Consider the following 14,963-nt stretch of genomic DNA (forward strand, 5'->3'; position numbering starts at 1 on the left):
ACTGCTGGTGAACTATGTGCCCAAACTCCATTCTACACTGTCAGGCACACTGTCATTCACTTGGGAGGGTTGTTGAACGAGCTGACTCATTCCTCATTCCACACAGGGAATAGTAGTATCTCTGAAGGAGGACTGGGTTTTGCTCATTGAAGTCTGCCTAACTTCTCACTTTTTTCTTCTCCTACAGCAGGTCTGCAAGACCCGAGGCAGCAAATGTCCAACAGCAGCTTCCCTACGGAGTTCCTCCTCCTGCCATTCGCAGACACACGCGAGCTGCAGCTCCTGCACTTTGGGCTCTTCCTGGGCATCTACCTGGCTGCCCTCCTGGGCAATGGCCTCATCCTCACAGCCGTAGCCTGCGACCACCGCCTCCACACCCCCATGTACTTCTTCCTGCTCAACCTCGCCCTCCTGGACATGGGCACTATTACCACCACTGTCCCCAAAGCCATGGCCAATTCCCTCTGGGACACCACAGCCATCTCCTACTTGGAATGTGCTGCACAAGTCTTTTTTTTTTTCTTTTTCATCTCAGCAGAGTTTTCTCTCCTCACCATCATGGCCTATGACCGCTACATTGCCATCTGCAAACGCCTGCACTATGGGACAGTAATGGACAGCAGAACTTGTGTCAACATGGCAGCAGCTGCCTGGGGCAGTGGCTTTCTCTATGCTGTGCTGCACACTGCCAATACCTTTTCCCTCCCCCTCTGCCAAGGCAATGCCCTGGACCAGTTCTTCTGTGAAATTCCCCAGATCCTCAAGCTCTCCTGCTCAGATGCCTACCTCAGAGAAGTTGGGCTTATTGTGGCTAGTGTCTGTTTAGCATCTGGGTGTTTTGTTTTCCTTGTACTTTCTTACGTGGAGATCTTCAGGGCTGTGCTGAGGATCCCCTCAGAGCAGGGACGGCACAAAGCCTTTTTCATGTGCCTCCCTTACCTGGCCGTGGTCTTCCTATTCATCAGCACTGCTTTTTTTGCCTACCTGAAGCCCCCCTCTATGTCCTCCTCCTCCCTTAATCTTTTGCTGGCAGTTCTGTACTCAGCAGTGAACTCCCTCATCTACAGCATGAGGAACAAGGAGCTCAAGGGTGTAGTGTGGAAAGTGATGACTGGAGGTTTTTCAGAAGGAATAAACTGCCCGTCTTCTTAATTTCAGCTTTATAAAGACCCAGAAATGGTTTTCTTTTTTTTCTTTTTTTCTTTTTTTTTACTTTGCTTTACTTCTCATAGTGTTTCCCACAAAGAAATATCATTGTTCATACCTTCTTGCATTGTATGCACCTGTCTCATGTGACTCCAAGTCGTTGTATAAATGGTGGGTCAGTCTTTCTGTGTATTTTAATAAAAGAAAGGACCACTCACTTGCCTGATATCCTTCCTTGTAGACCTGTGGTGGAGCTTCGGGGGCACGTGGCAGTGTGCAGGAGAAGGGTCCTGGCACAGCAGCTCTGTCAGGGTGCACCTGTGATTGTTCCCTGTTTTTGGACAGCACCCGCAGTGATGGTGAATTCACCTGCCTCTGTCCACAATATGCAAGAGGGCTGATGGCAGGCAGGCGTCTGTCTGGAGGGAAGCGGGAGCTGCCAGGAGAGGTCAAGAGCTCGGCAGGGACAGTGCGTGCCAGGGAGTCAGTACAGTGTGCAGCCCATAGAGCATGGGCATGTCCCAGGTGGAGCCACCCAGAGATAAGGTGCTAAATCTGGGAGGGAACAGGCAAAGAAGATCTCTGCAGCTTCAGGAAACACAGCGGGCATAGGGAAAACAGTCTGATGAACTGGTTGTTATACCTCTGGTGAAATTTCATAGACTGGATATAGTGAAAAACAGCTCCCGACATTGGAAATGAGTTGGACTTGATGACCCCTGTGGGTCCCTTCCAGCTCAGACTATTCCATGAGTCTCTGACTCTGAAGAAGGCCGGCTATCTGTGCGCACCCTCCGTGGCCAAAGAACCACTTGTGTGGGAGGCAGTCAGTGGCAGTGCCCCCCACCACCTGACTCTGCCTTCCCAGCCTGATCAGCACAGCCCTGCAGAGTGCCCCCACAGTTCCTCTAACCGCAGCCTCCTCACTCTGCAGAGCAGCCCCACCAGCTCGGGGGCTGTGGGCAGCATGGGCAGGGGCTGCAGGAATGGCTGCTCAGGCCAGCCCAGACGTGGTGGGCTGGGGCAAGGCTGTGTGGGACATGGGGTGTCCCGGGAGCAGAGCAGGGCACTGTGTGTGTGCGGTGGTGCTGCCTGAGGAGCCCCAGGGCCAGCAGTGTGATGCTGTGCTGTGCTGGGGAGTGGGGCTGGCCTGGGGGGCTGCAGGGTTTTTGGGGTAAGAGGGTGGGGGTTGAATCTGAGTGAGCCCAATTCCATAAGCCATTCCCAAGGGTTGCCATCAATTCTTTCAGGACAGACAGTTTCCTAAGGTCATTTACTTTTGAGGGTACAGTACTTTTTTCCGCCTTTACTATAATTTTCTGCAAAGTTCTCAACATTTTTCTAAAATGCACATTCAGTGCTTGATTCACTTTTTCACGCAGAGGCGGCCATTCCCTTCAGAATGCCCTGGAGTTGCTAAAGGTTATATGAAGAAACGTGAGCCTGGACATGTAGGAGTCCTTCTGAAGCATGAGCTGGTTGGCAGGCAGAGTACCTGTGGGATTGTGCAGGGCATCCCCTGCACCCAGTACTGCTGCGGGGGCTGGGAAGAGGCCTCCTGAGCACAACAGCTCCTTGTAGCACTGTGGATGCTGGCTGTGAGGTCACTTCTGTCCCAGCCCCTGGCTGGCCAACAGCAGGGAGGCAGAGCCTCTGAGATCATAAAGGCCATCAGAAAGCTGCCCCCAACACGGTGACACATTAGGGGAGGCCAGGGGGAAGCTGGGTGAATAATGGTCGGAGATTTGGGGGAGAGAAGAGGGTCTTGGCTAACAGAAAGGAAAGACTAGGAGGAGGTGAGAGGGGTTCAGGTAAGTCTGATGCCTCTGCAACACTCACTGGGAAAACCTTCATGTTATGTCCTGGTAATATTTCTAACTAGTAACCCGAAAATCTAGTGCTATCCTTAATACTCTCTCTCACCCTGAAAGGCATCCATTGCTCTAATCCCCAACCTCATTTCCTACCTTGAAGTCAAACCCCAAACACATTACTTGTTACCATTAGTCACAGCGTCATAGAATCATAAAAACACAGGGTTGGAAAGAACCTACAAGATCATCTAGTCCAACCATCCTCCTATCACCAATACTACCTCCTAAGATACTAAATCATACCTCGTAGCACCTCATGCAGGTGCTTCTTGGACACTGCCAGGGATGGTGACTCCACCACCTCCCTGGGCAGGCTGTTCCAGTGCCTGACCACTCTTTGAGAGAAAAAGTTTTTTCTGATTTCTAATCTAAATCTCCCCAGGCACAACATGTGGCCATTTCCTCGAGTCCTATCATTAGTTATCTGAGAGAAGAGGCCGACCCCTCCTCATCACAACCTCCTTTCAGGAAGTTGTAGAGTGCAATGAGGTCTCCCCTGAGCCTCCTGTTCTCCAGACTAAACAATCCCAGCTCCCTCAGCCGCTCCTCATGGGACTTGTGCTCCAGACCTCTCACCAGTTTTGTTGACCTTCTCTGGACACGCTCCAGGGCCTCAATGTCCTTCTCGTAGTGAGTGGCCCAAAACTGAACACAGTACTCCAGGTGTGGCCTCACCACAACTGAGTACAGGGGGATGATCACCTCCCTGCTCCTGCTGGCTACACTATTTCTAATACAGGCCAGGATACCATTGGCCTTCTTGGCCACCTAAGCACACTGCCAGCTCATGTTCAGCCGAGCATTGATCAACACTCCCAGGTCCTTTTCCTCTTCACAATCTTCTAGCCACTCTGTCCCAAGCCTATAGCGTTGCATGGGGTTGTTGTGGCCAAAGTGCAGGACCGGGTGCTTGGCCTTGTTAAACCTCACCCCTTTAGCCTTATCCCAGCCTATCTTGATCCCTCTGAAGGGCCACCCTACCCTCAGGCAGATTGACACTACCTCCCGACCTGGTATCGTCTGCAAACTTACTGAGGGTACACTCAATCCCCTCATCTAGGTCATCAATAAAGATATTAAACAAGATAGGCCCCAGTACCAAGCCCTGGGGGACCCCACTTGTAACAGGACGCCAGCTGGACTTAACTCCATTAACCACAACTTGCTGGGCATGGCCCTCCAGCTAGTTCTTTACCCAGAGAAGAATATACCTGTCCAGACCATGGGCAGACAATCTCCCCAGGAGAATACTGTGGGAGACCATGTCAAAGGCTTTGCTGAAGTCTAAGTAGGCTACATCAACACCCCTTCCCTCATTTACCAGTCTGGTCATATGATCATATAACAGACCCCCCACCACGATGTCACCCCTACAGGCCTTTCCCCTCATTCTTATCCATTGACACTCAACTTTACCATTCCCAACCCCAAGCTCTTCAACATCAAAACACTCTTTAATATAAAGAGCCACACCACCACCCTTCCTTCCTTGTCAATCCCTTCTGAAGATCTTGTAGCCGTCTATCACAGTACTCCAGTCGTGGGAGTGATCCCACCATGCTTCATTACAGCAAGTAGGTCAGAGTTAGCCTGTCTCACAGTGGCTTCCAGCTCCTCTTGTTTGTTGCCCATGCTGCATTCATTGGTGTAGATGCACTTCAGATGAGACATCTGCCTCACCCCCAGCTTCAGCATTGTTCCCCCAGGCACTTCTCTGGTGATCCCTGTTTTATCCCCTTCCCCCATGATAGCTAGTTTAAAGCTCTCTCGATGAGTCCTGCTAGCTCCTGTGCTAGGATTCATTTCCCCCTTGAAACTCTTTGAATCTTTATGGTTCTACTTAGAGAAGCTCATATGCAGCTGAGTTTTGCATTTGAGACCAAAACAGTGCTGTTAACAGACCAGTGTTTCACTTACTGTTGAACCATATCAATGGGTTCTCCATCTCCCATACTGTCCCCCACGACATGTAGGTTGGGGGTATGCAGGACAATGCAATGGGACACACCCAGGACAAAGGACCCAAAAGGACTAAATAGATGCTCCAATAGGTGTTCCAGCCCACCATCCCACTACCAAAAGCATCTCTCAGCCTGGAGCAGAGGAGCCTGCTGGGGAAGAGCTGAAGGGCTGTGGGGACCCACCAGCAGGAGCTGGGAGGGCAGTTTGGGTGCCAAGTCCTGCCCAAGGGTCCAACCTTTCTCCCCGTTCAGCTCCTGTAAGAGAGGTATCTCTGCCTGTGGGTGCTGGGCAGGCATCCTTGGGCTCCATGGGGGCCCAAGGCAGCAGAGGGTGAGCACTGCCAGTAAGTGCCTCATGGGGCTTCACAGAGATCCACTTTGTCTGGAAGCTGCCTGTGGCTGGCAGGATGGAAATGTCTCTGTCAGCAGGAATAGTGTCCAGGGACCAGGGCCTCTGGCAGCCCCACAGCCAGACACTGATCCTGCTGGCCCTAAGACGTGACCCTCCCCAACCGCTGTGTTTCTGAGCTCTGCTCCCCTTCATCAGCCTCAGGGAGATGCCCCAACACCTGGGCAGGGAAGCACTGGATCTGGGGCAAAGCCCCCGAGGGTTTTAATATAAACATTTGCCAACACACAGCATAAAAACAGGGGAATACCAAGAGGGGAAATACCCATGTGTGTCTGCTGCCTGCTGGAAAAGGGAGACCGTTCCCTGGTGCTCACAGCTCTCCCAGTGGCACTGAGCTCTCCTCCCTCCCGGCTGCACCCAGCTGCTGGGCAGGGCTGGGCTCTGCTGGCCTGGGGCTCTGGGACCCTTGTGCATGGGGCTCCGGTGACACATCCTGGGTGTCCTTGTGGGGACATGCCAGAGACACCTCTTCAGCATCGTCATAGCCTATGCTTCCTGGGAAGGTGAACGAGGTGTCTCCCTCAGCTCCAGGCTCCCCAGTACTTCTCTGGGAGTGCAGGCTTCCCCCTGTAAGCATCAAGGCAGGCTGTTGTGGTTGGTCCTGTGGGGAGCCCTTTGGGGCTGTACATCACCTTCTTCCTCCTCGCCAGCCCTGAGACATTCGGCCCATTCTCCCAGCCCCCAGGAAATCTCCCAGGACAGGTTCCCCATGCTGGGAGATCAGGCTCTCGATACAACATGGACTTGCCTGGCGCTGGGGTCGGCACCAAGGAAGCGGCAGTGCTGCATTGCCCTCTCACCTGTGGCTGCATCCCTGGGCCCATCTCCCTCCTCTGGAATCCCGGGCATATCCCAGTCCCCCTGCCCAGGGACAGGATCCTCCCCAGGATCAGAAACCTCCCCAGCATCGTCATAGCCATCCGCTGGGTCACCTCCGGGCAGGACAGGGACATCTGAAAGGAGAGGGCAGGTGGTGGCAGTGAGAAGAGACGTTCTGCAGAGTAGAGGATGGGAGAGTGTGCAGGGACACAAGGCTGACACGCTGCTGGTGTCAGGGCCACAGCAGAGCCTTCATCCTTCCAGCTCTGATGATGGCACTCAGCGGCACTGCTGTCTGTCTGTCTGCAGGGAGGAGAGATGGAGCCCTTCCTCTCCTTCCCCCTCCAATCCCTGGGTCTGGCCCCAGACCATCCTCCTCCTCGCTGTGCCTGGGGTAGGGCTGCAGCTGGGTCAGGGACCCCTCTGAAAAGGAGCCTGCAGAGAGCTGCAGCGGGTGCTGTGGGGTGAGCCCTGCTGCCCTGATTGGTGCTCAGCACTGCTGGGGGTGGGCACCAAGAGAGCTGGGGCTGCTTGGGGAAGAGATCCCCAGCTCCTCTGGGACCAGACCCTTCTCAGATGGGCTCCCAGAGCTGCCCTGGGACAGTCCCTTCTCTCATCCCTTGGATGTCCCCAGGGTGCAGGGCCAGGCAGAGAGGGGCTGTCCCCTCTGGGATGGGCAGAGCTGGTGGGGAGGAAGCTCCTGTGTGGGGACCAGCACCTGGATGCTCTCCCACAGAAATGAAAGCCCCAGCATTTCAGGGACCATGGGCAGGAGCTGCAGGACACAGCCCTGGTCTAGGGCAGGGAGAAAGGGCCCTGCAGATGTGCCCCCACAGGGACATGCACCCACCTGAGAGGCTGAACCTCGGCTGCTTCTCCCACGCCAGGCTGTAAGCGATCTCCTCATACACGGCCTCAGGGAAGGGCTCCCCAGCTCTCCCAGAGCCTGGGGACAGAGGCAGCGCTGGTCTGGGGATGGGCAGAGAGGGACAGGACCCCACTGGGCTCCCCCAGCCCCATTCCCTGGGCCAGCACAGGGCTGCAGGGCTGTCCCCACAGCACAGCCCCACTGTGTTGTGTTGGCACTGCGGCCACAACCCCAGGAAAGGCAGCATCCCCATGGAGATGGTCTGGGGCAGCGTCAGCCTCACACCATCCCTTTGGAGACAGCCTTTACGCCCCTTTGTTCTCTGGGTCATGTCCCAGTGCAGACCCTGCACCAGCTCCCGCATTTCCCCTCCCCATGGATCTGCTCCGTCTCTGCCCCACGCGTCAATAACACAGCCCGTGCCCTGTTGGGGGGTGGCTGGAGCCACAGTGATGGAGCCTGCTGCCCCACGCTCCTCCTGCCAGTGCTGCCCAGAGCACTGCCAGCAGTGCATCCTCCCCGTCTCCCCCAGCCCACCTCTCACATTTCTCTCCTTCACCCAGGACTCATGTCCTCGTGATCTGGGCTCTCTCCACCCCTCCTGCTGCAGCCGCATGGTCTATCAATCCGTGGGGCAGCAGATGGGGCAGGGGGCAGCACACAGCTCTGCCTGTGCCCCTCACCAACATCCCCAGCACACCCAGCCCTGCCAGGAGGCATCTCCCCACCAGGACCACTGGGGAAGGACCCACCTCTGCGCCGAGCCCTGGCACTTCGCACCTGCCCAGCCAGGAGGGCAAGGAGCAGGCAGAGGAGGGCCCCCAGGATGATGCAGATGATGACAGGCACCGAGAGTCTCTCACTGGTGGTGGTCAGAGGGCCCCGGGGGGGATCTGCATGGGCAGGAACATGGGAGGGGCAGCATCAGGCCTGGGAGAGGTTGGGGGCAGGACACGCCACTCCTGACCACACAAGGCAGCAGGGGCTGGGGGGACAGGGCTGGGTGATGGGGCAGCTCCCACCCTGCTGGGTACATCAAAGACTTCCCCCAGATCCCTCGATTTCCTGGGAGTCTCAGAGCCCAGCAGGGAGCCCCTTCCCCTGGCTGCGGGTCACAGCCTGGCCATGGGCAGACCCAGCCCCAGGGGAAGAAAAACTTACCTGCTTGTGGGGGGGGGTGTTGCTGTCCTGGGTGCAGCTGCAGGGGAGGAGAAGGAGAGCCGGGCTGGGAGGCTGGGGCTGCGGTAGCAGGCAGCCTCCCTGGCAGACGGCCCCAACATGTGCCACCTGAATTGTCCCTCCTGCGGGGCTGGGCAGGGTGGCAGGGACAGGGCCCAGCACCACTGCTCTGGGCCACTCACAGGACAGTGCAGGCAGCCCAGGGGATGTGCGGGGACATCCAGCCCCACAGAGGCTGCTCCCCACCCACCACCAGCCTCCAAGTCTGCAGGGACACCCTTGCTTGGGCCCGCACTGGGGCCATGCCAGGATCCAGCAGGGCAGACACCCAAGCCAGCTCCTTGCCAAGCCCCCAGTGATGTCTCCCAGCACCACTGCTCACCTGAGCAATGCACAGCCACATCTGCCTTATGCTGGCAGGCACCGCTGTCCCCTGGCTGGGCCCAGCAGTCCTGCAGAGACAGCTCCGTTCCCCCGCACTCCATCAGCCAGATGGGGCCCGTCCCCTCTCCAAAGGCAGCCTGGCCCAGGGCATAGACCGCGGGGCCACAGCCCAGCTGCCTGCATGCCACCTCGGCGTCCCGCATGTCCCAGGCATTGTCACACAGCGTCCCCCAGGCGCCGCGGTGCCAGACCTCCACTCTTCCTGAGCAGCCGTCCTTGCCTCCCACAGCGCGGATCTTCTCCCTGTCTGGGGAGGCAGAGACCTCCCATTGCACCGGGACAGCTGGGACAGCCCTGCCAGGTGAAGGGGGCACGTGCAGGGGCAGCTCTCTACCTGTGCACCTCGTGGAGTTGGGGCATGCAGCCACCTGCGGCCTTTCTGTCCATGTCCCAAAGGAAAGAGAAGTTGGGCTGAAGGGACTGCTTTGGGGGTCATGCAGGAGAGAGCAGGGATGACCTTTGCTTGCATGTCCCCATGCAGTTACCATTGCAGGTGATGTGGGCCTCGTCTCGGAGGTCATCACACGACTGCGGATGCCAGGGAGTAGAGGGACACTGCCAGAAGGAGCTGTTCCTCTTCCCACACTCCACATGATCCAGCCACGCGGTGCTAGACAGCTTGGCATCATTAGAAATTGTTTCCAGGGAGCCTTCATTCCCACAGCCCAGCTCCTTGCACACCAGTGACACTGTCTTCGTATTCATCAAGTTGGAGCAAACGCTGCCCCACATCCCGTTGTAGAAAACCTGCAGGCGCCCGGAGCAGCCGTCACTGTTCTCCAGCCTCAGGGCCATGAACTCTGGAAGGAGGAAAGGCCCCAGGGACGTCCTTGGATGTCGGCCACTGATGGCCTTGGCCCTAACTGGCTCTGCCCTCACCCCAGCCTCCCAGGCCCCAGCTCCCAGCCCCACTCCCAGCACAGACCTGAGCAGATGACTCCTGCGTCCTCCTTGTGCCTGCAGTTGTGCTGCCCCCACGCCTCAGCAGGGCAGTCCCAGAGAGCAGCTTCGGCCCCGGAGCAGTTGACGCCATCTAGCCAGATCTGCCCGGAGCCCTCCCCGAACCGAGCGGAGCCGGCTGCCTCCAGGGCCCCTCCACAGCCCAGCTGGCGGCAAACGACGGCGGCGTCGGCCAGGTCCCAGACGTCGTCGCAGACTGTGCCCCAGCGCCCCTGGTAGTAGATCTCCACTCTCCCGGCACAGCGCCCAGCCCCGTCCGCCAGCCGGACCCGCCGGCTCCCTGCAGCGGGGAGAAGCCCCGGCCATCAGGGGCTGGCTGCCCGCCCAGCCCCACACCTGGGGGACGTGCAGCACCACTCACCCCGGCACACGGCCCCCACGTCCTCTGCGATCCCTGCTGACAGCATTTTCTCGGGCAGGGAGGTGTTGCAGAGGCTCAGGTCAGCCTCGTGCCCTGTGCACCGCACCCCGAGCAGCCCCACTGGGCCCAGCCCTCGCTCGGCCCTCACAGGGGTGTAGGCTGCCTCTGCCTCTCCGCACTGCAGCTGCCGGCACACCACGCTGGCCTCCTGCATGTCCCACTGCTCATCCAGGACTCTGCCCCACATCCTGTGCCAGAAGACCTCCACGCGCCCGTCGCACCGGCTCCCTCCGCCCACCAGCCGCAGGGACATGGGGCGAGCCGGGCCTGGTGAGAGCAGAAATTCAGCCAGGTGCTGCCATGGGGTCCCCAGCTCTGGGTGGCCGTGTCACACACCAGGGGCAAATGGACTTTGCAGCACTGCCCAGCACTCACCTGAGCAAATGACAGCAGCAGCGTTCTCGTGGGAGCACTGTGAGGCCCCCAGGGCAGTCACCGGGCACTGCCCCAGGTGGGCTTCAGTCCCGTCACAGTGGAACGAGTCTCTCCAGATGGGGATGGTTCCTCTCCCAAAATGCCCTCCTCCAGGAATGGACTCAGCAAAGCCACAGCCGAGGTGCCGACAGAGAACGTGGGCGTCCGAGAGGTCCCAGTGGGAGGCACAGAGGGTCCCCCACGTCCCCAGCACCTCGACCTCCACCCTGCCCGCACACGCTGTGCTGCCATTCACCAGCCTGAACCCTGTATACTCGAGGACAAAGGAGGGTGAGAGAGGCCACATTTGTGCTTTTGCTCCCACAGGAGCTGCAGGAGAGGCCAAAGGGACAACGTGCCTTTCTCCTCCTGCAGCACTCTTTCAGGGCTGCAGACCACCACCTCCCCCCAACTGTCCCCCACCCAGCATAGCCCAGTGCCCACCCTGCCCCCACCACAGACCCCGTGGGCACCATCCCACCCTGAGTCCTTACGTGTGCAGGTGACATGAGTGCCATTGCCGTGGGTACAGGGCTGGTCCTTGGGGGCCCCCCAGGGGCAGAAGAGGATGGTGGATTCATTCCCCACACACTGCAGCTCTCTGTCCCAGACAGGACCGGCCCCTTCTCCCAGGTGAGCTGCCCCATGCACAGACAGGGCTGTGCCACACTGCAGCTCCCTGCAGATCACCTCGGCAGCTTTGGCCCCCAAACGGTAGTCACAGACAGCTTTCCACTGGTCCCTGTCGTAGACCTCCACACTTCCTGAGCAGGGGCTGTCCCCTCCGACCAGCCGGACAAATCCTGGAGCAACCAAGGAGACCTGTGAGTTCCCAGAGCCCTCTGGCACTTCCATGCCCACCTCCCACCTCATCCCTAAGGTGGCCACATGCAGAGCCCCACGGCCAGCCCAGCAGCTCTCAGTGGGTGCTGATGGCACAAACAGGTCAGGCCCCCCCTGCTGCTCCTCAGAAACCAGCCCAGCACCCATGGGCTGCCCTCTCTCCCAAGCCCCCAGCCGCAGGCACCGCTCAGGGAAACTGCTGCTGCCCGGAGCCCCTGGGCTGACCAGCCCCAGACCCAGCACTGCAGCACCCACAGCATGTGGGCCCAGGGAAATGGGCCCAGGCACTGGGGGCTTCTGCAGCCTGCTCTGCTCTGCCAGGCTCAGGCCAGGCTGAGGAACCCCTTGGAGCTGCCAGAAAAGCCCCCTGTTCCCAGGAGCTGCTGGGGCTCTTGGGGAGCTCCTGTTAGATGGGGCACATCTGGGGAGCAGGTAAAGGGGAGTCCTCAGGCAGGGACAGAGTGTGGTGCTGGGCATGCATGTCCCCAGCCACCAGCCAGACATGGGGCAAAAGAGCAGGCAGAGAGCAGCCCTGGGCTGACACGAGCTCCCGGTGCAAAGGCAGGCACCGAGGAGAGCCAGGAGGTGCTGGCACAGCCCCTGGGGCACAGGGCAGGCAGGAGACGCTGGGCAGTGGGTCAGCATGGCCTGGAGGGGCCATGTCTCCAGGGTTTGGCTCTCATGGGGTGATCCTGGGACAGGAACAAGGTGTCACTTGCCACCCTGTTCCTCTGCCCAAGCCCAGTGCTCCTGCCCTCTGAGTAGCCCCCCTGCTTTGGCTGAGCTTCTCTTGTCTGATGGGGGTACAACCCAAAAGGCCTGGGCCATTGCACGCCCTTCCCTGAGGCTGCTGGTGGCTGGGGGAGTTGCTCTAGATTCCCCTGGCATAGGGACCAGCCTGCCAGACAGGGCCTGGGCGAATGGGAGGAGAAAGATGGGAACCAGCCAGCACGATGGGGAAGGGTGGGGGCTTTCCTCTCCCAGCCCCGGGCACCTCCCCAGGGTTGGCTGCTCCAGCTTCAGGGCCAGGCTGGGTGCGCTCCCACTGGGCTTTCCCCAGGGACAAGGGACACCATCAGTGACAGACCCAGCTCAGAGTGCAACTTGACACGCAGAGCCATGTTCTGGTGTCCACTTGTTGCTTCCTGAGGTCACAGCCAGGTCCCTTAGAAGTGTCCTGGTCCCAGAGGTAGGGAGCAAGTTCACTCCTTACCTGAACATGTCACTCCAGCATCCCATCTGTGATCGCAGTCTGTTTGCCCCCATCCGTTGTGTGTGCAGTCAGACAGGGCAGACTCGGTGCCATGACATTCAACATCATCCATCCAAATGGAACCAGATCCTGGCCCAAAGTGTGCATCCCGAGGAGCTTCAAGAGGAACCCCACAGCCCAGCTGCCTACAAACCACTGCAGCATCGTCCTTGTCCCAGGAGTCACTGCACACGGTCCCCCACTGGCCCTGGTGTTTCACCTCCACTCTCCCAGCACAGCGCCTGCCACCATCCTCCAGCCTCACCTCCGCAGCCCCTTCAAACACCAACAGGGGAAGGGTCAGGAGAGCTTCGAGCCTCATACTTCGGGTCTATGAGAGCCCCATGCCCAGGCAGACTCACAGTTCCCAGGGTGGGAGCCCTGTCCCCACGGGCTGTCCCAGGGGCAGCGGGGACTCCCTGTTTTCCCCATGGGCTACACTGGTCTGGGGGTGCCCAGCTCTATCCCTCCTGGGCCATTTGCTGCCCCACAGCCCTCAGCACCTCCTCCCACCCCAGTGGCTCCCAGCCCCTTCCCCTGCCCACCCACACACCACCCCCATCCCTGCACAGGGCTTCCACTCCGCCCCATCCCAGTGTCCCACAAACAGCCCCATGCCCCTTAGCAGCTTCCATTTCCCATTGTCTGCCACAGGCACCTCCCAAACCCACCGTCCGAGTTGATCACTAGGGTACCAACAACCCATGTCCCTTCCCTGTCCCTGCTGCCAGACCGGCCCCTGTGCTTGACCAGGGCCCCCAAGAAGGACACCTCTCTACCACCTCTGGGTGCAGATGCCCCAGTCCTCTTCTGTTAATGGGACACAACCTGCCCTCCTGGAGTCAGTGTTTCCCCAGATCCCAGGTGCAGGGAACAGCACACAACCCCTCTGGGGCACCCCAGACATTGGCTGTACCCTGGAGATAACTGAGGGCCACTCACTGTCTGGGCCTCCTCCAGATGCAGAGGCACAGCGCTGGGAAAAAAGGGGTCTCAAAAGGGTACACGAGGACATGGTGTCTGGAAATGGAGCCAGGCATGGGCTGCCATAATCATGGGAGCTGTGGAAATGGATTACCCTCTCCCACCCAGACAGGCACAGATTAAAGCACAGGGCTGAGGGACTGAGAACCTTCTGCCTCTCATTTCACTGGTGCCTGGAAAGCAAACCCACTCCCAGGGGGATCCCAATGACCCCAGTGCTGCCCACTAACCCCAGGCTGTTGAAAAAAGCAGCTGACACTTACCTCTGCAAAGCTGCACCCAGAGGAGCAGCCACAGCACCCAAGGGGACAGGAGTCCCTCTGTCCCCATCCTGAGGCTCCTGCCCTCACAGCACGGCCCTGCTGCTGGAGCTCCTCGGACCCACAAGGCAATGGAGGTGATGAGGGAGCAATATATCTGTGCAGATGCTGTCCCAGCTGCAGGAGGAGCCAATCGAAGCAGCAGGCACCTTTTTAGACGTTATCGGCACTTATCTCCCCTCCGACGCAGCCCAGCTCTCCAATGAACTTCTCCAGCGCTCTTCATGACCATATATGAGGGACGGCTCCGCTGCGGGTCTCACGTCACTGCGGTGGGAGATCATCGTGGGGTAGGGCTGGGTGTGGGGGCAGATGGGTCTGACACCCCTTGCAGCCCGCTGTGGGGAGCGGGAGCACGGAGCATCTCCTGAGCTGTAGCGTCCAAGAGCCCAAGGTGCGATTGTCCGGCCGTCCCTGCGCCATGGGATCCACGGGGCTGGGCCTGCAGCGGGGCTGTGTCAGGCTGGGAAGGGCCCAGCCCCTGCCCCTGCTACAGCCCCCGCTGTGCTGGCAGCAGCAGCTGGGAAAGGCCCTTGGGCAGGGCCCGAGCCCCATGCCGGGAGCGCTGGCTGGCCCGTCCCTCCCCAGGGAGCCTCCTGTGGGGTCCTGGCAGCAGCCAGAGCTGGTCCAGGGCCTGCCCTGGCAGCAGAGCTGCAGCCCAGAGCCTCAGGCGTCTCCCTGGCTCTCAGCGTGTCACCCAGGGGCCGTTATTCCCCGCGGCGGGTCGGGAGCTGGAGCCTGCCTGCCACTGCAGGTGCACAAACCGCAGCCCACGTGACATGGCGCCCGGGCAGGAAGGCGGTGGTTTCCTCCTGGCCCCGTGCCCAGGCCTGGCCCTGCGCTGCCTCCCAGCCTCCTCACAGCACCAAGCCTGGCAGAGTCCAAGAAGTGCTTGGACAATGCTCTCAGACATATAGCTTATTTTATATATATATATATATATATAATATTTTTAAATATAAATATGTATTTTATAAATATATATGTATTTTACATATATATTATTATATTATTATATTTTTATTTTGGATTATATATTTATAATAGATATTTAAGTTACATATTA

The 14,963-nt window shown here is 58.7% G+C and overlaps 2 protein-coding genes across 2 annotated transcripts; one reads left to right on the plus strand and one right to left on the minus strand.

Moving 5' to 3' along the window:
• Window positions 1-381: 381 nt before the first annotated feature.
• On the plus strand, window positions 382-1,152 carry LOC136788526 (olfactory receptor 14C36-like). Its single transcript, XM_066987087.1, has 2 exons — window positions 382-609; window positions 757-1,152. Exons 1-2 carry the CDS (start codon window positions 382-384, stop codon window positions 1,150-1,152), a joined length of 624 nt encoding a protein of 207 aa, XP_066843188.1.
• A 7,085-nt stretch (window positions 1,153-8,237) lies between these two features.
• Window positions 8,238-14,762, minus strand: LOC136788494 (scavenger receptor cysteine-rich type 1 protein M130-like). Its single transcript, XM_066987048.1, is given in 9 exon segments — window positions 8,238-8,950; window positions 9,038-9,082; window positions 9,189-9,503; window positions 9,629-9,943; window positions 10,025-10,351; window positions 10,460-10,757; window positions 10,760-11,301; window positions 12,555-12,869; window positions 13,841-14,762. Coding segments are annotated over 9 exon segments (2,937 nt in total). The 5' UTR covers window positions 13,908-14,762.
• Between the last annotated feature and the right edge of the window lie 201 nt (window positions 14,763-14,963).

The sequence above is a fragment of the Anser cygnoides genome, chromosome 38, assembly GCF_040182565.1.
Source record: "Anser cygnoides isolate HZ-2024a breed goose chromosome 38, Taihu_goose_T2T_genome, whole genome shotgun sequence".
Lineage (NCBI taxonomy): Eukaryota > Metazoa > Chordata > Aves > Anseriformes > Anatidae > Anser > Anser cygnoides.

Excerpts from the sequence above, each read along its gene's own strand:
- LOC136788526 (XM_066987087.1), top strand. The coding sequence starts at position 382 with ATGTACTTCTTCCTGCTCAACCTCGCCCTCCTGGACATGGGCACTATT. Across the intron at positions 610-756 it reads AACGCCTGCACTATGGGACA|ATCCTCAAGCTCTCCTGCTC; the intron begins GTAATGGACAGC and ends GAAATTCCCCAG.